General features: G+C 42.7%; 1 protein-coding gene across 1 annotated transcript; it reads right to left on the bottom strand.

Moving 5' to 3' along the window:
* Positions 1 to 18: 18 nt before the first annotated feature.
* Positions 19 to 21,508, bottom strand: LOC115206520 (WD repeat and FYVE domain-containing protein 1). Its single transcript, XM_029773608.1, has 12 exons — positions 21,319 to 21,508; positions 18,057 to 18,124; positions 14,257 to 14,330; positions 13,992 to 14,046; positions 13,087 to 13,237; positions 12,828 to 12,940; positions 6,567 to 6,693; positions 6,204 to 6,309; positions 4,290 to 4,391; positions 3,788 to 3,918; positions 3,465 to 3,573; positions 19 to 2,974 (listed from the first exon to the last, which is right to left on the bottom strand). Exons 1-12 carry the CDS (start codon positions 21,453 to 21,455, stop codon positions 2,915 to 2,917), a joined length of 1,233 nt encoding a protein of 410 aa, XP_029629468.1. The 5' UTR covers positions 21,456 to 21,508; the 3' UTR covers positions 19 to 2,914.
* Positions 21,509 to 25,728: the final 4,220 nt, after the last annotated feature.

Genomic DNA, 25,728 nt, shown 5'->3' with positions numbered 1-25,728 from the left:
ATAACAGGTCTGAATGGATATCTTTATTAAGCTTTTATTTATTTCCTCACCGTGACAGAACAGAATGCCACATGGAGACTAAAGTCAGTACGGTCAACATTATCAACAGCAGTTTCTCTTTAAAAATACAATTATTAGAGATATACAACAACGTCGGAACAAGATTATTTTACAAGCAGTATGACATGATAAAATGACAAACAGCATCAAAGAGGTTAACAGAGTAGTAGAGAATGTATACGCTAGAATTCAGAGGCGGCTGGTGGGAGGAGCTATAGGATGAAGGGTTCAATGTAACGGTATCAAACAAAGATAAGGAAACCACGATACGACTCCGTTCCATCCCTTGAACCTGTCCTCCTATAGCTCCTCCCACTAGCCTCCTCTGCTAGATATGGCTCCAGTTTGAGATCTTACTATTTTATACATGTGTGAAAATGTGGATGGAGTTTAGTCAAATTACATATAAGAACCAGTGAAACTAATAAATGTAAAAAGCATATAAATTCTCCTTCATGGGATCGACCCCATAAAACGGACTTATACTTCATTACAAACCAACATACCTAGAGAATTGTATTGATCACAATTGTGGTAGGAACAATCATTTGTGGGGGGAATCACAAATGTTAGCCTCTAAACGTTAGTGGCTCTCGATTACTCAAAGGAATTGATCTAGTTGGAATTCATCTATAGTTGGGAACAGAAATCCCTGGGACTCCAGTTAACTGTCCCAGGTATCCTCTTACAGAGAGATTTATTTTGATATAACACAAATTTTTTAAAAGCTGATCTTGAGCCTTGATTGTATTGTAGCAAAAGTGTTTCCCAAGAACACTGCACATCCCTGATGACTGTACTTTACATTTAGCAGACGCTTTCATCCAGAGCAACTTACAGGAGCAATTAGGGTTATGTCCTTTGCTCATGGGCACAACAGATTGTTCACCTAGTCGAATCAGGGATTCGAACCAGCAACTTTCTGGTTACTGGCCCAATGCTCTTAACCGCTAGGCTGCCTGCAGCTTCTGTGACCTCGCCATGTCCCTCTGAGACATTAGCATGTTTCTGTGTGATATTAACTCCTCTCTGTGAAACATGCACACCCCTGTATCTCTGATGTCACAATATGTATTTATGATGTCAACACCTCTCTGTGACATAAACATGTCTCCCAGAGATGTCATCATGTTTCTGACATAACATTGCAAGCACACCTGTGAAAGATCTCTCAGTGACATCAAAACATCACGTGGCCACATCATCCTGTCTGTGTGACCTCACCACTATCCTATACATAAAAGTAAACAACAAGAAACAATCAAACACTTTGCTAGAAATACTATACAGTAGGTGATCAAAACTGGAATGGGACTACATTTGAAATTCGTTACTCCCACGTCATGTTCAGTTTTACCTTAAGGCAAGCGTTAGTCTAACCTAGCATAAAATTTGCCAAATATCTACCAGTTTAAGGACGTTATGCAACTCAAGCCGTAACGAAGCAACCCCCCATTTTTTTATTTTTTTATGCACAGCCCATCTGCTCTCTAAACCACAATTAGTGCATTTAAGTGCAGTGGAGAACCTTATGGGGCTCTGGAAACAAAACAGAGCGGGAGAGTGACAGACAGAGGAACTAGTAAATAGTGTTGAATGCTTAGTATTCATGGGTGAGTGTTGAGAGAAAAATTCAGCTATGCTACAGAGTAGTGTGTGTAAGAACAGTCGTGAGAGTTTTGAAGGTTCTAGAAGGCTTGGTCCATCCCTCTCTCTTAAGGCCTTAGAGGAAACACAAGCAGCTTCTAATTTTCCCACAATCCCACAGTGAGAGATGAAACAGCGTAAAACATCAGTGCATGGGAACTTTAGCGCTACATTGACTTTTATACAGTACCATTTCAGTACCTAAGTGCCTGTCTAAAGAGAGCAAAAGCCAGATAAAAACCTCTTGTTCAAAAGCTTACACCATTTTTCATTATACGCAAATTCATCTTAACTTATCGCAAAGGCAACAAAGTATGGGGTCTTGGTTATCAGAACTAGAAGTGATATCTGTACAGTTGTGTAAATTGATGAAAGATGTTTTAGGTGTCTGAGATGAAGTTGGACAAGGTCTGTGGGAGAACAGCTATGGCTACAGCTCAGCCAGGGTTGCCATGGTGACGGCACATACAGCCATGCCCTCTAATGACTCTTCCATCTCCTCCTCCTGAGACAAACAAGTGAGTTTAAGGCCAACTAGTGAAGAGAAAGAAAGAGAGAGGGAAAGAACAACTAGCGAGGAAAGAGAGAAACTGACCTCATGATCAGTGAGGGGTATAGAGCGATAAGCACACTGCATCTCATACTGTACACACTATGCATATGGGTATACAAAAGCTGTGTTGTCATGGTTAGCATTTGCAATATTTAAAATGTAGAAAGTTGAAGTAAGCAGCCAATAGGAGAGCCCTGTGTGTGTCTGTTGGGCAGGGCTTTGTGGATTATCGGGTCTAGCAGTACAATGTTACAGTGCAAGAGGAATTAGAGCTGACCCACTATGTCAAAGAAACCAGACAGAGGTGGAACATATGTAAACACAAACACTGCTCCCTTCCATTCACACATTAGAACAGAACCTTGTGCTTGGCACTCCGCTGAACGGGTACACACTGGAAGTTAGACCTGAGACACATTTGAGACTCAACTTCTCACGTACAAAACTGACGCCAAATCAAGCGAAGGGTTACCAACACTAGTACCCACCCACCCACTTACACAACACAACACACACATACGTATCTTCATCCAAACGTCCAGTGGGAGATGAGAGAACAGAAGATGAGGAGACAAAGGAGGTCCCAATGACAGAGACACCTGTCAGTAGAGTAGAGGACAGAGTTTGAGGGCCGATGGGGGGAGGGGGGGTTAATCAACGTGGGGAGAAGCCTGTTGCTATGCTACAGCCAACCACTTGCGTCATGTCCCATATCTGTGGAAAGAAAGAGTCAATCAGGGATTCAGTAAAGTCAGATGAATATGTAAAGATGACAGTCATACGCATAGAAAGTAGACACGCATTGATGCACATCACAATAGTAAAATGTAAACAACCAACACCTCAACCTTTTTGGAGACAGGTTATTGACATGTCAGTGCTACTGTAGCAAGCAAAATGGTGTAGAGGCAATTGCTAACTAACTGCAAACAATTTTAGCTGACAAGCTAATAATCTTGGCTAACTTTGGGGTGAAACAATTCACTTACTTACTGTTAAATTAGCCACTGTAAATCTCTTTGCTAGCAAAGGCGATGCTGTCTCCAAAACGGCAAGGTCTCCAGTAATGTTAACTTTGACGTTCTAGAACGTTTCCGCTTTCCAAGCATATTAAAAAACATTTAGTAGTATTGAGTCTAATACCCACTCATCAGGGAATGTATTTGACCACTAGTGACTGATCAAGGCTGATAGTATGTCTGACCTTGACGACACGGTCGCTGCCACAGGTCACCATCAGGCCTCTGGAAGGGTCCATGTCCATAAAGGCTATGTTGTGCTTCCCCTCGTGGAACGTTGCTAACGCAGTACGACTGGAAGATGAGAAAGTGGTACGTGAGGAAATGACAGGGTGGGACGAAGAAGACAAATGTAAATGTGAGTCACATTTTTATTATACTCCATTACAGTATTATTATAGTGACATTACATTTAAGTCATTTAGCAGACACTCTTATCCAGAGCGACTAAGATTGTTTTGAGATGTTTTATCACAATTATGTTCTATTACTAGTTGATCATACTCACTCCTCGTCCTTGACGGTGTCGTAGCAGGTGTCACACACTCGCACCTGGAACTCAAAGCCCATCACAGGGTATGTAGTGCTCTTGGAACTACACTTCCCACACACCGCTTTGCCACACTTCCTGCAGTGGTGCTAAAACAGGAAACACGAGGGTTAGCCAAGGGTCAAATAATAAAGACTGATCACTCCTAGTTCCTGTATTTCTATGTGCCTATATCTCTACCACTACAATAGAGTCACAAGGATATGTGTATTGCAGTAATGGCTACACCAGGGGCTGCCTGCCCTCTCACCTGCCGAAGCCCAATGTTCTTAGAGTCCCACATCAGCATTAGCCAAGGGTCAAAGAAAACGGACTGATCACTCCCTAGTTCCTATATTTCTACCATTACTATTATACAGTTACAAGGCAATTCTTACAACAGTAATGGCTATGCCAGAGCCTTGTATTATATTCTCAATACAAGGCTCTGGACTACACCAAAGGCTGCCTGCCCTCTCACCTGCCTAAGTCCAATGGTCTTGGAGTCCCACATCTGTTTGACGTTCCAGAAAAAAGGCTGCTCACACTTCTGACACGAGTCACTGTCCAACCACTGAGGAGCCTGTAGAGAGTCAAGCAGGAAGACAGAGTTACAGAGTAGAGGGGGGGTGATGTTACTTTGTAGCAATGCTCAACTTTCAACACCAAAGGGCAGTAGTGAGTTGACGTGGCTCCTTAACCAAGGAGATTGTGAGTTCAGCAGCATCTAAGGCAGGGGTGGGATAACTACAACATGTTTTTTGGTCTTGTTTTATTTGGTGCCAAAAAGTTTGCCCACCTCTGCTTTTTAAGGAGGAGGTGAAGTGAAGCATTGAGATGTATTCCTGGCTCCTGATATACAGTGCATTCTGAAAGTTCATAACCCTTTACTTTTTCCTTCATTGTTACATTACAGCCTTATTCTAAAATTGAATTGTCCCCCCCCTCATCAATCTACACATAATACGCCATGACAAAGCACATTTTATTTAATAGAAAATAAAGGATTCAGACCCTTTGCTGTGAGACTCAAAATTGAGCTCAGGTACATCCTGTTTCCATTGATCATCCTTGAGATGTTTCTACAACTTGATTGGAGTCAACCTGTGGTAAATTGAATTGATTGGACATGATTTGGAAAGGCACATATCTGTCTATATTAGGTCTCACAGTTGACAGTGCATGTCAGAGCAAAAACCAAGCCATGAGGTCAAAGGAATTGTCCGTAGAGCTCCGAAACAGGATTGTGTCGAGGCACAGATCTGCAGAAGGGTACCAAAAAAAAAATCTAGTACTGAAGTACCCCAAGAACACAGTGGCCTCCATCACTCTTAAATGAAAGACGTTTGGAAACACCAACACTCTTCCTAGAGCTGGCCGCCCGGCCAAACTGAGCAATCGGGGGAGAAGGGCCTTGGTCAGGGAGGTGAACAAGAACCCGAAGGTCACTCCGAAAGAGCTCCAGAGTTCCTCTGTGGAGATGGGAGAGCCTTCCAGAAGGACAACAATCTCTGCAGCGTTCCACCAATCAGGCCTTTATGGTACTGGTCAGATGGAAGTTAATCCTCAGTAAAAGGCACGACAGCCTGCTTGGAGTTCAGACTATGAGAAACAAGATTCTCTGGTCTGATGAAACCACGATTAAACTATTTGTCCTGAATGCCAAGCGTCACGTCTGGAGGAAACCTGGCACCATCCCTACGGAGAAGTGTGGTGGTGGCAGCATCATGCTGCGAGGATGTTTTTCAGCGGCATGGACTGGGAGACTAGTCAGGATCAAGGGAAAGATGAACGGAGCAAAATACTGAGAGATCCTTGATGAAAACCTGCTCCAGAATGCTTAGGACCTTAGACTGGAGTGACGGTTCACCTTCCAACAGGACAACGACCCAAAGCACATAGCCTTGACAACGCAGGAGTGGCTTCAGGACAAGTCTCTGAATGTCCTTGAGTGGCCCAGCCAGAGCCCGGACTTGAACCCGATTGAACATCTCCGGAGAGACCTGAAAATAGCTGTGCAGCGACGTTGTCCATCCAACCTGACAGAGTTTGAGAGGATCTGCAGAGAAGAATGGGATAAACTCCCCAAATACAGGTGTGCCAAGCATGTAGTGCCATAGCAAATTAGACTCAAGGCTGTAGTCACCAAAGGTGCATCAACAAAGTACTGAGTAAAGAGTCTGAATAGTTACGTAGAAGTGATATTTCCGTTTTGTATTTAGAATCAATTTGCAAACTTTTCTAAAAACCTGTTTCTCCCTTTGTCATTATGGGGTATTGTGTTTAGATTGATAAGTGGAAAAAAACTTCAATCAATTTTAGAATAAAGCTGTAACTTAATAAAATGTTGAAAAAGTCAAGGGGTCTGAATACTTTCCGAATGCACTGTACCTACCTCTTCTCTGGGAGTGTCCATGTTCCACACTGTGACGCCGCCATCTGCAGAACAGGACACCAGCTGTCTGGTCAGCTGCAGGTATCGCACCGCCTGCACTCGTTCACTGGAGATGGGGAGGAAGAGAGAGAGAGAGGGGTGAGGGGAAAAAGGATGTAGAAAATAGAGTGATCTTCCAAAGAATTCCAGACGTAAATTGGTCTGATAGTTACGCCATCTGAGGAGCTCACAGATGGTAAAACATCAAAATAAAACATCAGGAAGTGAACAGCTCCCTGCGACAACTGCTACTGACCTACAGAGCCCTGCTGATAAGCATATGCACTGGCTGACACACACACACACACACACACTCTCTCTTACTGGTGTCCCTGGAGCAGTAGTGTTCGTCCCTTGCGGCCCCCGATATCCCACATGATGACACTGTGGTCAGACGCTCCTGAGAACAAAAGCCTCTGAACAGGATCCCACCACAGAGCTCCAATACTACCTGAGAGGGGGGCAAAAGGATGATGGGAAGTGAGAAGGGGGGGGAGAGAGACAGAGAACAGGAAGTTATGACACAACAGACGGGTGGTTGGTAGTGTGACCGCTTGGTATGGTAACTGCTTGGCATCCAAACGCAAGACGCTACAGAGGGTAGTGCGTATGGCTCAGTACATCACTGAGCTCCCTGCCATCCAGGACCTCTACACCAGGTGGTGTCAGATGAAAGCCCTAAAAATGTTCTAAAGCGCCAACCACCCAAGTCATAGACTGATCTCTCTGCTATCACACGGAAAAGCTGTACCGATGCACCAAGTCAGGAACCAAAACAGCTTCTAACCCAAAGGCATAAGATTGCTAAAACGTTAACCAATAGCTACTATCTGCATTTGCACTTCTTTGGTGCAAAAAGGGATAATCAACGAGGGGCTATGCATTCTATGGAAAATTATGAATGATGTGGAAGGTGCATCATTTAGGGCTCCCGAGTAGAGCATCGGTCTAAAGCACTCCATCTCAACTCTATGCAAGACGAGTCACTACAGTCCCTGGTTCGAATCCAGGCTGTGTCACATCCGGCTGTGATTGGTGGTCCCATAGGGCGATGCACAATTGGCCCAGTATCGTCCGGGTTTGACAGGGGTAGGCCGTCATTGTAAATAAAAATGTGTTCTTAACTGACTTGCCTAGTTAAATAAAAAATATAAATAGTTTACCACATTTGCCACTAGAAATGTGTTCAACATCCACTGAAGTAGCTAGCAAGTTTACTACAGTAGATAGTACAGTAGCTAGTTGCCTTCGTTACCAAACAACCATGGTTGCAAGTTTCGCTAACCAAACCATCAGCCCTATTGCTAGTATGAAAATCAAACTCAACAATACCAATAAATGTTCAGTTCAACTTTTGCTTTCTAAAGCAGCTCAAACATAGAACATGTGCTTTATAGGGAAATAATGCACGCTATAGAATGCCCTTCAAGCCAATCAGAAATGAGTATTCATGTTTATTATAAACCAAGTAGTTTGGCTCCTGGATGCTGACTGGCTGAAAGCAGTGGTATATCAGACTGTATACCATGGGTATGACAAAACATTTATTTTTTTTACTGTTCTAATTACGTTGGTAATAATAATAGCAGCAATAAGGCACCTCTGGGGTTTGTTGTATATGGCCAATACACTACCACAGCTAAGGGCTGTATCCAGGCACTCAGTGTTGTGTCCCTAGAATTTCTAAGCAAACAGCTGGAGGCAGGGATTTCTCCTATAGAGCTCCATTTTTATGGAATAGTCTGCCTACCTATGTGAGAGATGCAGACTCGGTCTCAACCTTTAAGTCTTTACTGAAGAATCATCTCTTCAGTGGGTCCTATGATTGAGTGTAGTCTGGTCCAGGAGTGTGAAGGTGAACGGAAAGGCTCTGGAGCAACGAACCGCCCTTGCTGTCTCTGCCTGGCCGGTTCCCCTCTCTCCACTGGGATTCTCTGCCTCTAACCCTATTACAGGGGCTGAGTCACTGGCTTATTGGTGTTCTTCCATGCCGTCCCTAGGAGGGGTGCGTCACTTGAGTGGGTTGAGTTACTGACGTGGTCTTCCTGTCTGGGTTGGCGCCCCCCCCCTTAGGTTGTGCCGTGGCGTAGATCTTTGTGGGCTATACTCAGCCTTGTGTCAGGATGGTAAGTTGGCGGTTGAAGGTATCCCTCTAGTGGTGTGGGGGCTGTGCTTTGGCAAAGTGGGTGGGGTTATATCCTTCCTGTTTGGCCCTGTCCAGGGGTATCGTCGGAGGGGGCCACAGTGTCTCCTGACCCCTCCTGTCTCAGCCTCCAGTATTTATGCTGCAGTAGTTTATGTGTCGGGGGGCTAGGGTCAGTCTGTTATATCTGGAGTATTTCTCCTGTCTTATCCGGTGTCCTGTGTGAATTTAAGTATGCCCTCTCTAATTCTCTCTTTCTCGGAGGACCTGAGCCCTAGGACCATGCCTCAGGACTACCTGACATGATGACTCCTTGCTGTTCCCAGTCCACCTGGCCGTGCTGCTGCTCCAATTTCAACCGTTCTGCCTGCGGCTATGGAACCCTGACCTGTCCACCGGACGTGCTACCTGTCCCAGACCTGCTGTTTTCAACTCTCTAGAGACAGCAGGAGCGGTAGAGATACTCTCAATGATCGGCTATGAAAAGCCAACTGACATTTACTCTTGAGGTGCTGACTTGTTGCACCCTCGACAACTGTGATTATTATTATTTGACCATGCTGGTCATTTATGAACATTTGAACATCTTGGCCATGTTCTGTTATAATCTCCACCCGGCACAGCCAGAAGAGGACTGGCCACCCCTCATAGCCTGGTTCCTCTCTAGGTTTCTTCCTAGGTTTTGGCATTTCTTGGGAGTTTTTCCTAACCACCGTGCTTCTACACCTGCATTGCTTGCTGTTTGGGGTTTTAGGCTGGGTTTCTGTACAGCACTTTGAGATATCAGCTGATGTAAGAAGGGCTATATAAATACATTTGATTAGAACAACCCTTAGCCGTGGTATATTGACCATATACCACAGCCCTTCATACCTCATTGCTTAATTATCTATCATGTTGCCTAGTCACTTTATCCCTACCTATATGTACATATCTACATCAATTACCTCGTACCCCTGCATATCAAATCAGTACTGGAACCCAATCACATATAGTGCATTCAGAAAGTACTCAGACCGTTTGACTTGTTCCACAAAAAATATGAAATATGGCATTTACATAAGTATGCAGACCCTTTACTCAGTACTTTGTTGAAGCACCTTTGGCAGCGATTACAGCCTTGAGTCTTCTTGGGTATGACTCCACATGCAAGGCACACCTGTATTTGGGGAGTTTCTCCCATTCTTCTCTGCAGATCCTCTCAAGCTCTGTCAGGTTGGATGGGGAGCGTCACTGCACAGCTATTTTCAGGTCTCTCCAGAGATGTTGGATCAGGTTAAAGTCCGGGCTCTGGCTGGGCCACTCAAGGACATTCAGAGACTTGTCCCGAAGCCCTCCTGCATTGTCTTGGCTGTGTGCTTTGGGTCGTTGTCCTGTTGGAAGGTGAACCTTTGCCCCAGTCTGAGGTCCTGAGCAGGTTTACATCAAGAATCTCTGTACTTTGCTCCGTTCATCTTTCCCTTGATCCTATCTCCCAGTCCCTTCCGCTGAAAAGCACCACCATGCTTCACCGTAGGAATGGTGCCAAGTTTCCTGTCATGTGCCTTTTACTGAAGAGCGGCTTCCATTTGGCCACTCTACCATAAAGGCCTGATTGGTGGAGTGCAGCAAAGATGTTTGTCCTTCTGGAAGGTTCTCCCATTGCCACAGAGGAACTATGGAGCGCTGTCAGAGTGATCAGCGGGTTCTTGGTCAGCTCTCTGGAAGCTCTAGGAAGAGTCTTGGTGGTTCCAAACTCCTTCCATTTAAGAGTGATGGAGGCCACTGATCTTGGGGTCCTTCAATACTAGACATTTTTTGTTACCCTTCCCCAGATCTGTGCCTCGACACAATCCTGTCTTGGAGCTCTACGGACAATTCCTTCGACCTCATGGCTTGGTTTTTACTCTGACATGCACTGTCAACTGTGAGACGTGTGCCTTTCCAAATCATGTCCAATCAATTCAATTTACCACAGGTGGACTCCAATCAAGTTGTAGAAACATCAAGGATGATCAATGGAAACAGGATGCACCTGAGCTCCATTTCGAGTCTCATAAGGTCTGTGTTTTTATTTTTAAATACGTTTGCAAAACATTTCTAAAAACCTGTTTTCGCTTTGTCATTATGGGGTATTGTCAGGGAAAATTTTATTTAATCCATTTTAGAATAAGGCTGTCACATAACAAAATGTGGAAAAGGGGAAGGGATCTGAATACTTTCCGAATTAGCATTTCAGTCTAGACCGGTTGTTTACGAAGCATGACAAATAAAATTTGATTGATTTTAGAAGGTCGGGGTGAGTAAAATGGAAATGAGAGCCAGTTTCATCATCGCGCTTGATGGTTTTTGCGACTGCACTTAACTTTAAAAGTTCTTGAAATGTTCCACATTGACTGACCTTCATGTCTTAAAAGGAATGGACTGTCGTTTCTCTTTGCTTATTTGAGCTGTTCTTGCCATTGTATGGACTTAGTCTTTTACCAAATAGGGCCCTCTTCCGTGAAGCATGGAGAAGGAGGTGTGATGGTGCTTTGCTGGTGACACTGTCTGATTTATTTACAATTCAAGGCACACTAAACCAGCATCGCTACCACAGCATTCTGCAGCGGTACACCATCCCATCTGGTTTGAACTTAGTGGGACCAACATTTGTTTTTCAACAGGACAATGAACCACACCTCCAGGCTGTGTAAGGGCTATTTGACCAAGAAGGAGAGTGATGGAGTGCTGCATCAGATGACCTGGCCTGATGTTGGACCACAGAGTGAAAGAAAAGCAGCCAACAACTGCTCAGCAAATGTGGGAACTCCTTCAAGACTGTTGGAACAGCATTCCAGGTGAGGCTGGTTGAGAGAATGCCAACAGTATGTAGAAAATGTCAAGGCAAAGGGTGGCTACTTTGAAGAATCTCAAATATATTTTGATTTGTTTAACATTTTTTGCTTACTACATGTTATTTCATAGTTTTGATGTCTTCACTATTATTCTACAATGTAGAAAATAGTAAAAATAAAGAAAAACCCTTGAATGAGCAGGTGTGTCCAAACTTGACTGACACACACACACGTATATGTATACATACACACCATTTTCGTAAAAAACATAATGTGCAATCACACACACACACATACATACATAACATAACATTACATACATACATACATACATACATACACTACCGTTTGGGGTCATTTAGAAATGTCCTTGTTTTTGAAAGAAAAGCAAACTAAAATAACATCAAATTGATCAGAAATACAGTGTAGACATTGTTAATGTTGTAAATGACAATTGTAGCTGGACAAACCAAAAACATGTTTACATTTTTTTTGCAAATAAAAAAATGGAAATATGACATTTACATAAGTATGCAGACCCTTTACTCTGTACTTTGTTGAAGCACCTTTAGCAGCGATTACAGCGTTGAGTTCCTCTGTCCAATGTCTGTGTTCTTTTGCCCATCTTAATCTTTTCTTTTTATTGACCAGTCTGAGATATGGCTTTTCTTTGCAACTCTGCCTAGAATGCCAGCATCCCAGAGTCGCCTCTTCACTGTTGACGTTGAGACTGGTGTTTTGCGGGTACTATTTAATGAAGCTGCCAGTTGAGGACTTGTGAGCCATCTGTTTCTCAAACTAGACACTCTAATGTACTTGTCCTCTTGCTCAGTTGTGCACCGGGGCCTCCCACTCCTTTCTATTCGGGTTAGAGCCCGTATAGGCGCTTCTGTGAAGGGTGTAGTACACAGCGTTGTACGAGATCTTCAGCTTCTTGGCAATTTCTTGCATGGAATAGCCTTCATTTCTCAGAACAAGAACAGACTGACAAGTTTCAGAAGAAAGTTAATTGGGTTTTCTAATTATCAATTAGCCTTTTAAAATAATACATTTGGATTAGCTAACACAACGTGCATTGGAACACAGGAGTGATGATTGCTGATAATGGGCCTCTGTACACCTATGTAGATATTCCTTTAAAAATCTGCCGTTTCCAGCTACAATAGTCATTTACAACATTAACAATGTCTACACTGTATTTCTGATCAATTTGCTGGACAAAAAAAGTAGCTTTTCTTTCAAAAACAAGGACCTTTTTAAGTGACCCCAAACTTTTGAACGGCAGTGTACATACAAGTGCAAAACTGTTACCCCACTGCATGACAAAACAGTATAGCGCCATACAATCTGCCAGCAACATTTCCTCTTTTAAAATGATTGCCAGTTAGAGATGGCATCCGAGCAGTTTGTAGCGTCCGATTCAATATTGTGCATAGGCTGTCCGCGTGTCCCTGTGTGTGTCACAGGAGGCTGCTGAGTGGCAAACGGCTCATAATAATGTCCGGAACGGAGCAAATGGAATGGCATCAAACGCCTGAAAACCATGTGTTTGATACCATTCCACTCATTATCATGAGCCCATCCTCCCCAATTAAGGTGCCACCAACCTCCTGTGGTGTGTGTTACCTTCGTGGCCCTTCAGTGTGGTGATGGTGGAGTAGGTCTGTCTCTCCAGTTTCAGCAGGGTGATCTGTCCTGAGTAGTCCCCTACAAAGGCATGCTGGGTGTCGTTGTCATACCTAGACACAGAGTCAAGGAAGATACACAGGAAAAGCACATAGGACAGATAGGAAGTTACCTTTGACCAAAGAAGTAATTCTTAGGAATATGAACATTAACAATAAACTGACCCCTGTCCAGCTCTCATGCAAACAGAGAAGGATACTGTAGACAGGAGGCCCAGGAGCCGAAGTAGTGGCGCCCCAGCATACTGCCGCTCTGGGTGCACATCCAGCTCACACTCTTGTCGTGTCCGGTGCTCACCACCCACTCGCTCTCCAGAGAAAACACCATGTCTGACACACGGTTCTGATGGGCTGGACACACATAGCCACAATGGGTTAAATACACACAAATGTTCAATTCATTCTCCACTCAACTTTCTCTTTCTGCAAAAGGTTTGAGGGAGTAGAATGACTATAGATCACTTAATGGGGCTTTTCTGTTCTGGGCCCATTTTCACTGCTGGATGAGAACTGCTTGAAACTTCCACAGTGACATCTGTTTTTTGGCATTTAATGCTTAAAAAAAACAAAAGAACTCAAGTTTCCCTAAGCAGGGATTTTCCAGTGATGAGAGGAGGGTCCAGGCTGCATGGCTAGGCTGTTAGTCACAGAGATCATATTCTCTGAGCCTGGGGGAAGGTGACTGTAATAACATAATAATAGTCAGACAATATGAGGTGGTGGTGGATCATCATCAAGTTGTATTGCTTGAACAATAATTACTTATCCTCTTTCACTGTGGGTCTGGGAGTGTGTGCATGCATGTGTTCTAAGCAGCAATGACGTCGGTCTCTATTTCCTGTTCGAGCCCAGAGAGGGACATTTCACCAGAGGCATGCTGGGTAGGGACCAGAGGATTTCTCATGGGACTGGGCAGTGCTTCAAAACACAGCCCAGTAGACACACATACACACACTAATGTACACTAAAGAGCCATTATCACTGATATATACTGTTATACAAGACTCCATTACTGAACACTAGAGATCATATCATGTCTACATCACCAAAGCTCCTTAGTTTTCATTGGCTTTGTAAAGGCAGAAAACCCCCACTACAATCTCACCAGGATAGGTCTTCACATGGTTCATCTTGTTGAAATCTTCAGACAGAAGGAATTCCTGTTAGCACCACCAAACAATAGTAAAGATCAGTTACCAGTCCCACTCTTATTCCATGTAACTTCATACTTGTAGCTTGTTTCTCATTCAAAGCAGGGAAACATTAGAAACTGGGTCAGTGTGAACCAGAATGGCATGTTATGGGTCCACTCAAAACATAGAGAATGGGGTTTACGCATGAGGTCATCTTTAAGGCTTCATCTCACTCACCACAATGGCTCCGTTGTCCTGCCCGATGAAGATGCGCCTGCTGTCGTGATGGTATGACATACAGGAGCACGGCGCTAGTTCAGAGATAAAAAATATGTATTGAAAAAACAATTGTGTATGGCCAATGTTTTGATTCAATAGTATACGCTTCAACTACAGAGGCTTGCGAAAGTAGTCACCCCCCCTTGGCAGTTTTCCTATTTTGTTGTCTTACAACCTGGAATTAAAATAGATTTTTGGGGGGTCTGTATCATTTGATTTACACAACATGCAAAATATGTTTTATTGTGAAACAAACAAGAAATAAGACAAAACAACTTGAGCATGCATAACTATTCACCCCCAAAGTCAATACTTTGTAGAGCCACCTTTTGCAGCAATTACAGCTGCAAGTCTCTTGGGGTATGTCTCTATAAGCTTGGCACATCTAGCCACTGGGATTTTTGCCCCTTCTTCAAGACAAAACTGCTCCAGCTCCTTCAAGTTGGATGGGTTCCGCTGGTGTAGAGCAATCTTTAAGTCATACCACAGATTCTCAATTAGATTGAGGTCTGGGCTTTGACTAGGCCATTCCAAGACATTTAAATGTTTCCCATTAAACCCCTCAAGTGTTGCTTTAGCAGTATGCTTAGGGTCATTGCCCTGCTGGAAGGTGAACCTCCGTCCCAGTCTCAAATCTCTGGAAGACCGAAAACAGGTTTCTCTCAAGAATTGAGTGTATTTAGCACCATCCATCATTCCTTCAATTCTGACCAGTTTCCCAGTCCCTGCCGATGAAAAACATCCCCACAGTATGATGCTTCCACCACCATGCTTCACTATGGGGATAGTGTTCTCAGGGTGATGAGAGGTGTTGGGTTTACGCCAGACATTGCATTTTCCTTGATGGCCAAAAAGCTCAATTTTAGTCTCATCTGACCAGAGTACATTCTTCCATAAGTTTGGGGAGTCTCCCACATGCCTTTTGGCAAACACCAAATTAGAGGTCGACCGATTAATCAGAATGGCCGATTTGGACGCCGATTTGGCCGAAAAAGAAAAGAAAAATTTTATTATTTTTTACACCATTATTTAACTAGGCAAGTCAGTTAAGAACACATTCTTATTTTCAATGACGGCCTAGGAACGGTGGGTTAACTGCCTTGTTCAGGGGCAGAACGACAGATTTTTACCTTGTCAGCTCGGGGATTCAATCTTGCAACCTTACGGTTAACTAGTCCAACGCTCTAACCACCTGCTTTACATTGCACTCCACGAGGAGCCTGCCTGTTATGCGAATGCAGTAAGAAGCCAAGGTAAGTTGCTAGCTAGCATTTAACTTATCTTATAAAAAACAATCAATCAATCATAATCACTAGTTAACTACACATGGTTGATGATATTACTAGTTTATCTAGCCTGTCCTGCGTTGCATATAATCGCTTAGGTACACGTTGCTCCAACCATAAACATCAATGCCTTTCTTAAAATCAATACACAAGTATATATTTTTAAACCTGCATATTTAGTTAATGTTGCCTGCTAACATGAATTTATTTTAACTAGGGAAAGTGTGTCACTCCTCTTGCAACAGAGTGAGGGTATATGCAGCAGTTTGGGCCGCCTGGCTCGTTGCGAACTGTGAAGACTATTTCTTCCTAACAAAGACAGCCGACTTCACCAAACGGGGGATGATTTAACAAAAGTGCATTTGCGAAAAAAGCACAATCGTTGCACGAATGTACCTAACCATAAACATCAATGCCTTTCTTAAAATCAATACACAGAAGTATATATTTTTAAACCTGCATATTTAGCTAAAAGAAATCCAGCTTAGCAGGCAATATTAACCAGGTGAAATTGTGTCATTTCTCTTGCGTTCATTGCACGCAGAGTCAGGGTATATGCAACAGTTTGGGCCGCCTGGCTCGTTGCGAACTAATTTGCCAGAATTTTACGTAATTATGACATAACATTGAAGGTTGTGCAATGTAACAGGAATATTTAGACTTAGGGATGCCACCCGTTAGATAAAATACAGAACGGTTCCGTATTTCACTGAAAGAAAAAACGTTTTGTTTTCAAGATGATAGTTTCCGCATTCGGCCATATTAATGACCAAAGGCTCGTATTTCTGTGTGTTATTATGTTATAATTAAGTCTATGATTTGATAGAGCAGTCTGACTGAGCGGTGGTAGGCAGCAGCATGCTCGTAAGCATTCATTCAAACAGCACTTTTGTGCGTTTTGCCAGTAGCTCTTCGCTGTGCTTCAAGCATTGCGCTGTTTATGACTTCAAGCCTATCAACTCTCAAGATTAGGCTGGTGTAACCGATGTGAAATGGCTAGCTAGTTAGCGGGGTGCGCGCTAATAGCGTTTCAAACGTCACTCGCTCTGAGACTTGGAGTAGTTGTTCCCCTTGCTCTGCATGGGTAACGCTGCTTCGAAGGTGGCTGTTGTCGATGTGTTCCTGGTTCAAGCCCAGGTAGGAGCGAGGAGTGGGACGGAAGCTATACTGTTACACTGGCAATACTAAAGTGCCTATCAGAACATCCAATAGTCAAAGGTATATGAAAAACAAATCGTAAAGAGAGAAATAGTCCAATAATTCCTATAATAACTACAACATAAAACTTCTTACCTGGGAATATTGAAGACTCATGTTAAAAGGAACCATCAGCTTTCATATGTTCTCATGTTCTGAGCAAGGAACTTAAACGTTAGCTTTCTTACATGGCACATATTGCACTTTTACTTTCTTCTCCAACATTTTGTTTTTGCATTATTTAAACCAAATTGAACATGTTTCATTATTTATTTGAGGCTAAATTGATTTTATTGATGTATTATATTAAGTTAAAATAAGCGTTCATTCAGTAATGTTGTAATTGTCATTATTACAAATGACTTTAAAAAATCATAATAATCGGCCGATAAATCGGCAGAGACTTTTTTTTTGGGCCCTCCAATAATCGGTATCGGCGTTGAAAAATCATAATCGGTCGACCTCTACACCAAATGTGTTTGCTCCTTTTTTCCCTTTAAGCAATGGCTTTTTTCTGGCCACTCTTCCGTAAAGCCCAGCTCTGTGGAGTGTATGGCTTAAAGTGGTCCTACTCCAATCTCCACTGTGGAGCATTGCAGTTCCTTCAGGGTTATCTTTGGTGTCTTTGTTGCCTCTCTGATTAATGCCCTCCTTGCCTGGTCTGAGTTTTGGTGGGCGGCCCTCTCTTGGCAGGTTTGTTGCGGTGCCATATTCTTTCCATTTTTTAATAATGGATTTAATGGTGCTCCATGGGATGTTCAAAGTTTCTGATATTTTTTTAGAACCCAACCCTGATCTGTACTTCTCCACAACTTTTTCCCTGACCTGTTTGGAGAGCTCCTTGGTCTTCATGGTGCCGCTTGCTTGGTGGTGTTGGAGACTCTGGGGCCTTTCAGAACAGGTGTATATATACACTGAGATCATGTGACAGATCATGTGAAACTTAGATTACACACAGGTGGACTTTCTTTAACTAATCTTATTTAGGGGCTTCATAGCAAAGGGGGTGAATACATGTGCACGCACCACTTTTCAGTTTTTTTATTTTTTTAAACAAGTAATTTTTTTTCATTTCACTTCACCAATTTGGACTATTTTATGTACGTCCATTACATGAAGTTCAAATAAAAATCTATTTAAATTACAGGTTGTAATGCAACAAACTAGGAAAAACACCAAGGGGGATGAATACGTTTGCAAGGCACTGTATCTTTAGCATCTAACGTTAGTGGATGTTTCAGCTGAGGCCTACTTCTAATCAGTTGTGGTACTTACAGGAGACTGTGTGGTAGATGCTGGGCCAGTACTGTCCACTGTCTCTCTTCAGCCATACCCGGATAGTTCTGGACATAGGACACAGGAAATGTCATATTCAAACTTCAAGTGCCCCTCTTGGCACTGTTGCTGAAGGTGCAGCATGATAGTCTCAAATGTGAATAGGGATTACAGTACTAGAACTTGGGCTACTTGGGAGAAAAATGTCTCTAAGACTGTCAGCTCCTCTATTGCAATATAATACAGTTTTAGAACACCATGAAATTCTCAAGCCACAAGATCATTGTGACACAAAAGGAGAGTACAGTGCCATTACGACAGTCTAGTCACAAGATATATAAAACAAAAAAAAGAACTTCTCATACTACTGGATTCTCCCTTCCTCAAAAAAAAATCATTTTCTAGTCAACCATGAGAAGCTTATCCTACTGGGGACAAGGAAGGGTATCACTCCAGAGATTTCAATTCTCTCTATACCTTGCTCAAGATATTGCTCCTCAATGTACAATTGACCAAGCATGACCGCCACATTCATTTGCTTTGATCTACGCCTGCCTGGTGCCCTAAAGCTGACCAGAAGCGGATGGCCTCCCGTTTTAGAGAAGTGCCCATGCTACTCTCTCTTCCTCACCATTTATGAATACTTTTTGGAGTTAAGTGTTAACGGCCTACATCTCTTTTGTGTCTAAACTGTGTGGTTAGGGGGTGTACAAAATGACTGAAAACAAAATAAAAATCCAACTGCAATTGGGGTTGGAGGTGGCAGTAACACTTGTCAATTGATTCACATAAGGCATACACCTAAGATAATGTCTCAAATAATGGTGACTGTTGGGTATTAGGTCGTGTTTTTATGCTAGTTTGCTGTACCTGCACCAGAACTCCAGTGTTTTCCCTTCATTGCGTGTTCTCCATCTTTTTAAATAGGGAGACAATTTGTTTTCAGGACTTTTATTCCCATAGCTGATCAAAACTCATTCTCTCATGGCTCTCTCTCGTCCCTCTGCAGCTGACATACGGTGAGCAATACGTTTGGAACATCGAATCGAAAAACATATAGAATCGTGAGAATCGCAATACGTACCGTAACCTAAGTATCGTGATAATATTGTATCGTGAGGTCCCTGGCAAATCCCAGTCCTAGTATGTAGCGAAGGTAACAGGTAGCCAAATGTATACCAACTAGCACACAAATCAACAATATCCTGATGTCAGTGCCAGGATTGTGCAGCTAGCTAGCGTTACACACATTGTTATGCCCTGAGGATATGCATTCCAAACCTACTAACTAGCTAACTTGCCAAATCAATAAAATATATATTTGCTATTGCCAACACCTACGAAAGCAGTAAACTGTTTATGCAGTAGCCACTAGGAGCGAAGTTGATGTGTCACCCAATGAGCCATTGTTTAGTGTACATATAAATCATTGGTTTACAGGTTATTTAGGCAGAGCACAGTGAGCTGTTTGATGATAACCTTGTCACGAAACGTGGCGATGTCTTCAAATTATGTAGACAACGTCACGCACATTTACAAATCCTAAATGTCCCTAGTCTGTCACGAATGTAGAATACAATTATATTTAAATTTACTCTGCCGATTGTCTGTGGTGTTGGTCCCTCAGTTGAATATTAGAATTAGGAATTAGAATACCAAAAATGGTCAGCCATATTGGTCAGGGAGTTGGTCAACCATGGTTTGCCAGTGCTGTGATAACGTTCAGTGTTTTACACTAACTTAAGAATTGATCTGCACTGTGTGTGTTAGCTAGCTAACAGTCATGCACTGGCTCAGATCAGTTGATGATAGACAAGTTGGACTGATATTGTATCCATCATATAATAGCACAAAAACATTGCAAGAAAAATACATCGGAGACAAAGTACAGCACTTTGAGATATCAGCTGATGTAAGAAGGGCTATATAAATACATTTGATTTGATATTTGAAGAACCTCAAAATATATGTTGATTTGTTTAACACTTTTTTGGATACTACATGATTCCATATGTGATTTCATAGTTTTGTTGTCTTCACTATTATTCAACAATGTAGAAAATAGTAAAAATTAAGAAAAACCCTTGAATGAGTAGGTGTTCTAAAACTGTTGACCGGGAGTGTATGTATAAAATGTATTTATAATTATATGACAATATGTAAAGTTGACTATAATTCCATTACACAATTTCTTATACATCACATGCCTTACATTTTTCCGCTGCATACGTAAAAGTAGGAAAGGCATCACTTATGCCTCAACCACAAATAGAACAACGAGACAGATATTTCACCGGATGTATAAATGTGAAGCATCTGGTTGGCGTTTCCACTCATACCAACTATGGTAGTGAGAGGAAGCTCAGTGGCCGGCAGAGGAAGATGATGGAACGAGATGGATTTTACCCGACATTCAATGAATAATTTCATCTCCAAACAGTGGACTGCGTTTTGTAGACTTTTGCCAAAGTTTCAAAAAATTGCGTCATTTAGAAGGGGTGCAAGGGCGAATTGAGTTACTGCGCACGCGCACTTAACAGAGTAGGCGTTCCCTAACGGAAATATGAAAATAAAGGCTAAAACGCGCCAATAGGATCTCACTAGCTCCTGCTTGGCTCTGCCTACCTCCTTGCTTGTTCTGTCCACTATGATTAATTTGCTCCCATTGGAAAGACAAGCTCTGGGTTAGTTATGAAAATCTTTGTAGCTAGGCCCTCTAGTTTAATAGGATATATATTGTCTTGCAGGTGTTTACATGGTTTTGCGCACATACCAAGTGATATACATTTAAACTTCAATACCGGTGTCCTAAAAAGTCGACTAAACAATATTTCCTATAGATATTTTGTCTAAAGTTTGGAACATGTGAAGGACCAACATCAGACAATCGGCTGAGTAAGTTTAAATATAACTGTATTAAACATTCCAGCTTGTAGAGAACCATTTCAAGAATCAAACACTGTCATGATGTTCCAGACGGTGTATTTAGAAATGCACCGTCTGGTCCCCATGGCAAATTGTGTTATTGACTGTACGTTTGTTTATGTGTAACTCTGTGTTTGTTGTTTTTGTCGCACTGCTTTGCTTTATCTTGGCCAGGTCGCAGTTGTAAATGAGAACTTGTTCTCAACTGGCCTACCTAGTTAAATAAAGGTGAAAAAAATAATAATAGTAAGCAGGCTAGCCAGCTAACGTTACCGTTATCTGGCTAATAGCTAGATCATGGTCTGGATAACAGCTAATGGGGCGTCAGACAACCTACCTGTCCTCGCTAACCGTGATCACTCCGTCCTCTTTTGGTATCAAAACTGCAGCATTGACCGCGTCCGAGTGTCCTTCGATTTTATTTAGAAGAACTGGTCTTGAGCTTTGAGGCCTCGAATGAATCTCTGCCGCCATGGCTATGTTTTCTTTTTCTCCCAACTCGACAATCAGCTGACGGCTGAGGAGGTTGAGTAGGATTACCATAATGTCTAGATTAGCAGCGCACAATTTGTTTCTTCTTCTACTATAATATTATGGCGGTCCGTAAACAAACGGTAGAGTTGCATGGCGCTTCCTACTGCATTGGAGCGTGTAGTCAGTCACAGTTTACAGACTAAATGAATATAAAGACAATAAACATTGAGAGAAACTAAACCCTCCTATCTAATCCGGTACTACAAAGACAAAAAGTAGCCCTTCTATCAAACCCTCCCCATCCTTGTCCAACCTCAATAACCCAACACATCAATCTTCACCTCTCTTCCACATCTTTTTTTTATTGTACCTTTATTTAACCTGGCAAGTCAGTTAAGAACAAATTCTTATTTACAATGACAGCCTACCCCGGCCAAACCCTAACCCGGACGATGCTGGGCCAATTGTGAACCACCCTATGGGACTCCCAATCACGTCCGGTTGTGATACAGCCTGGAATCAAACCAGGATCTATAGTGACGCATCTTGCACTGAGACGCAGTGCCTTAGACCGCTGCGCCACTCGTGAGCCCACTACCGGTACTTACAACAATGCATCAACAAATTATTTCTTCACTGTTTCATCAATCAGACAGAAACCATTCGCATGCTTGTCAACCAGATTCAATGACCAGTTCAATGTACAATGTCCTACACGCAACAAAGCAAACACCACCTCTTCCACCCAGTGGAGCGTGAATATCCATTTTCCAGTACATTCAGAAAGTATTCAGACCCCTTGACTTTTTCCACGTTGTTACATAGCAGCCTTATTCTAAAATGTATTCAATCTTTTTTTAAATCATCAATCTACACACAATACCCAATAATGACAAAGCAAAAACAGGTTTTTAGAAATGGAAATATGTTTTTCAACTGTCCATCCAAAGCCAATGCCTTGTTTACTAGGGCACACAACTCTTTGCTGCTGTCACTGTTCTGTGGTCACACTTAGGGAGATTATCAACTGGTTTGCTCAACTCATCCGTCCTCTCCTCGACTCCTTTTGAAAAGGGTCAAAGGTAACCGAGGAGAGGAAATGTGGAAACAAATAAGCTTGTATGAAATTACTCTCTTTCTTCACTTCACTCCCATCATGCAAATTGTGTTTACAGGGATGGAATCCCAAATTAAATCTGAAATGAGGTAAAAAGACATTTAGCTAGTTGTGCTAGACATTTTATAGATACAATTAAAAGTAGCATATTGTTATTAAGTAGGTGCATGTTTTTCTTCTCCGAGTAAACAGCAGCTGATTCAAAGAAGGTGTGACAGATCTCAAAACTCTTCTGCGAAGGACTCAGGCAGGATACTCTTGAGCTTCCTCTTCTTCTTTGGTATTACGGCGTTCGCACAATTTGTTTGTGCATCCCGCCACATACTGTGCAGTAGTGTGTGGTCGATCACCTTACATTTTGTGATACAAAAACAAAGGGGGAAAGGATAACAATTGCACCACCATTGAACCGTCCACCAATATACCACTATTACATAACATCAACTAACCCTCCACCACTATACCCCTATTAAACACCACCAACTAACCCTCCACCTCTATACCCCTATTAAACACCACCAACTAACCCTCCACCACTATACCCCTATTAAACACCACCAACTAACCCTCCATCTCTATACCCCTACTAAACACCACCAACTAACCCTCCACCTCTATACCACTATTAAACACCACCAACTAACCCTCCACCTCTATACCTCTATTAAACACCACCAACTAACCCTCCACCTCCATACCTCTATTAAACACCACCAACTAACCCTCCACCTCTATACCCCTATTAAACACCAACTAACCCTCCACCTCTATACCCCTATTAAACACCACCAACTAACCCTCCACCTCTATACCTCTATTAAACACCACCAACTAACCCTCCACCTCTATACCCCTATTAAACACCAACTAACCCTCCACCTCTATACCCCTATTAAACACCACCAACTAACCCTCCACCTCTATACCCCTATTAAACACCACCAACTAACCCTCCACCTCTATACCCCTATTAAACACCACCAACTAACCCTCCACCTCTATACCCCTATTAAACACCACCAACTAACCCTCCACCTCTATACCTCTATTAAACACCACCAACTAACCCTCCACCTCTATACCTCTATTAAACACCACCAACTAACCCTCCACCTCTATACCTCTATTAAACACCACCAACTAACCCTCGACCTCTATACCACCATTAAACACCACCAATTAACCCTCCACCTCTATACCACTATTAAACACCACCAACTAACCCTCCACCTCTATACCTCTATTAAACACCACCAACTAACCCTCCACCTCTATACCTCTATTAAACACCACCAACTAACCCTCCACCTCTATACCCCTATTAAACACCACCAACTAACCCTCCACCTCTATACCTCTATTAAACACCACCAACTAACCCTCCACCTCTATACCGCTATTAAACACCACCAACTAACCCTCCACCTCTATACCTCTATTAAACACCACCAACTAACCCTCCACCTCTATACCCCTATTAAACACCAACTAACCCTCCACCTCTATACCCCTATTAAACACCACCAACTAACCCTCCACCTCTATAGCCCTATTAAACACCACCAACTAACCCTCCACCTCTATACCGCTATTACATACCACCAACTAACCCTCCACCTCTATACCCCTATTAAACACCACCAACTAACCCTCCACCTCTATACCTCTATTAAACACCACCAACTAACCCTCCACCTCTATACCCCTATTAAACACCACCAACTAACCCTCCACCTCTATACCTCTATTAAACACCACCAACTAACCCTCCACCTCTATACCTCTATTAAACACCACCAACTTACCCTCCACCTCTATACCACTATTAAACACCACCAACTAACCCTCCACCTCTATACCCCTATTAAACACCACCAACTAACCCTCCACCTCTATAGCCCTATTAAACACCACCAACTAACCCTCCACCTCTATACCGCTATTACATACCACCAACTAACCCTCCACCTCTATACCCCTATTAAACACCACCAACTAACCCTCCACCTCTATACCTCTATTAAACACCACCAACTAACCCTCCACCTCTATACCTCTATTAAACACCACCAACTTACCCTCCACCTCTATACTCCTATTAAACACCACCAACTAACCCTCCACCTCTATACCCCTATTAAACACCACCAACTAACCCTCCACCTCTATAGCCCTATTAAACACCACCAACTAACCCTCCACCTCTATACCGCTATTACATACCACCAACTAACCCTCCACCTCTATACCCCTATTAAACACCACCAACTAACCCTCCACCTCTATACCTCTATTAAACACCACCAACTAACCCTCCACCTCTATACCCCTATTAAACACCACCAACTAACCCTCCACCTCTATACCTCTATTAAACACCACCAACTAACCCTCCACCTCTATACCCCTATTAAACACCACCAACTAACCCTCCACCTCTATACCCCTATTAAACACCACCAACTAACCCTCCACCTCTATACCCCTATTAAACAACACCAACTAATCCTCCACCTCTATACCCCTATTAAACACCACCAACTAACCCTCCACCTCTATATCGCTATTAAACACCAACTAACCCTCCATCTCTATACCCCTACTAAACACCACCAACTAACCCTCCACCTTTATACCCCTATTAAACACCACCAACTAACCCTCCACCTCTATACCTCTATTAAACACCACCAACTAACCCTCCACCTCTATACCTCTATTAAACACCACCAACTAACCCTCCACCTCTATACTCCTATTAAACACCACCAACTAACCCTCCACCTCTATACCCCTATTAAACACCACCAACTAACCCTCCACCTCTATACCCCTATTAAACACCACCAACTAACCCTCCCTCTATACCCCTATTAAACACCACCATCTAACCCTCCACCTCTATACCACTATTTCATACCAACTAACCCTCCACCTCTATACCACTATTTCATTCCAACTAACCCTCCACCACTATACCTCTATTAAACACCACCAACTAACCCTCCACCACTATACCGCTATTAAACACCACCAACTAACCCTCCACCACTATACCGCTATTAAACACCACCAACTAACCCTCCACCTCTATACCCCTATTAAACACCAACTAACCCTCCACCTGTAGACCACTATTTCATTAAATAAAAATCA

Source organism: Salmo trutta, chromosome 13, assembly GCF_901001165.1.
Source record: "Salmo trutta chromosome 13, fSalTru1.1, whole genome shotgun sequence".
Lineage (NCBI taxonomy): Eukaryota > Metazoa > Chordata > Actinopteri > Salmoniformes > Salmonidae > Salmo > Salmo trutta.
Note: the sequence above shows the minus strand (reverse complement) of the source record. Positions and strands in the feature narration are given on the sequence as shown.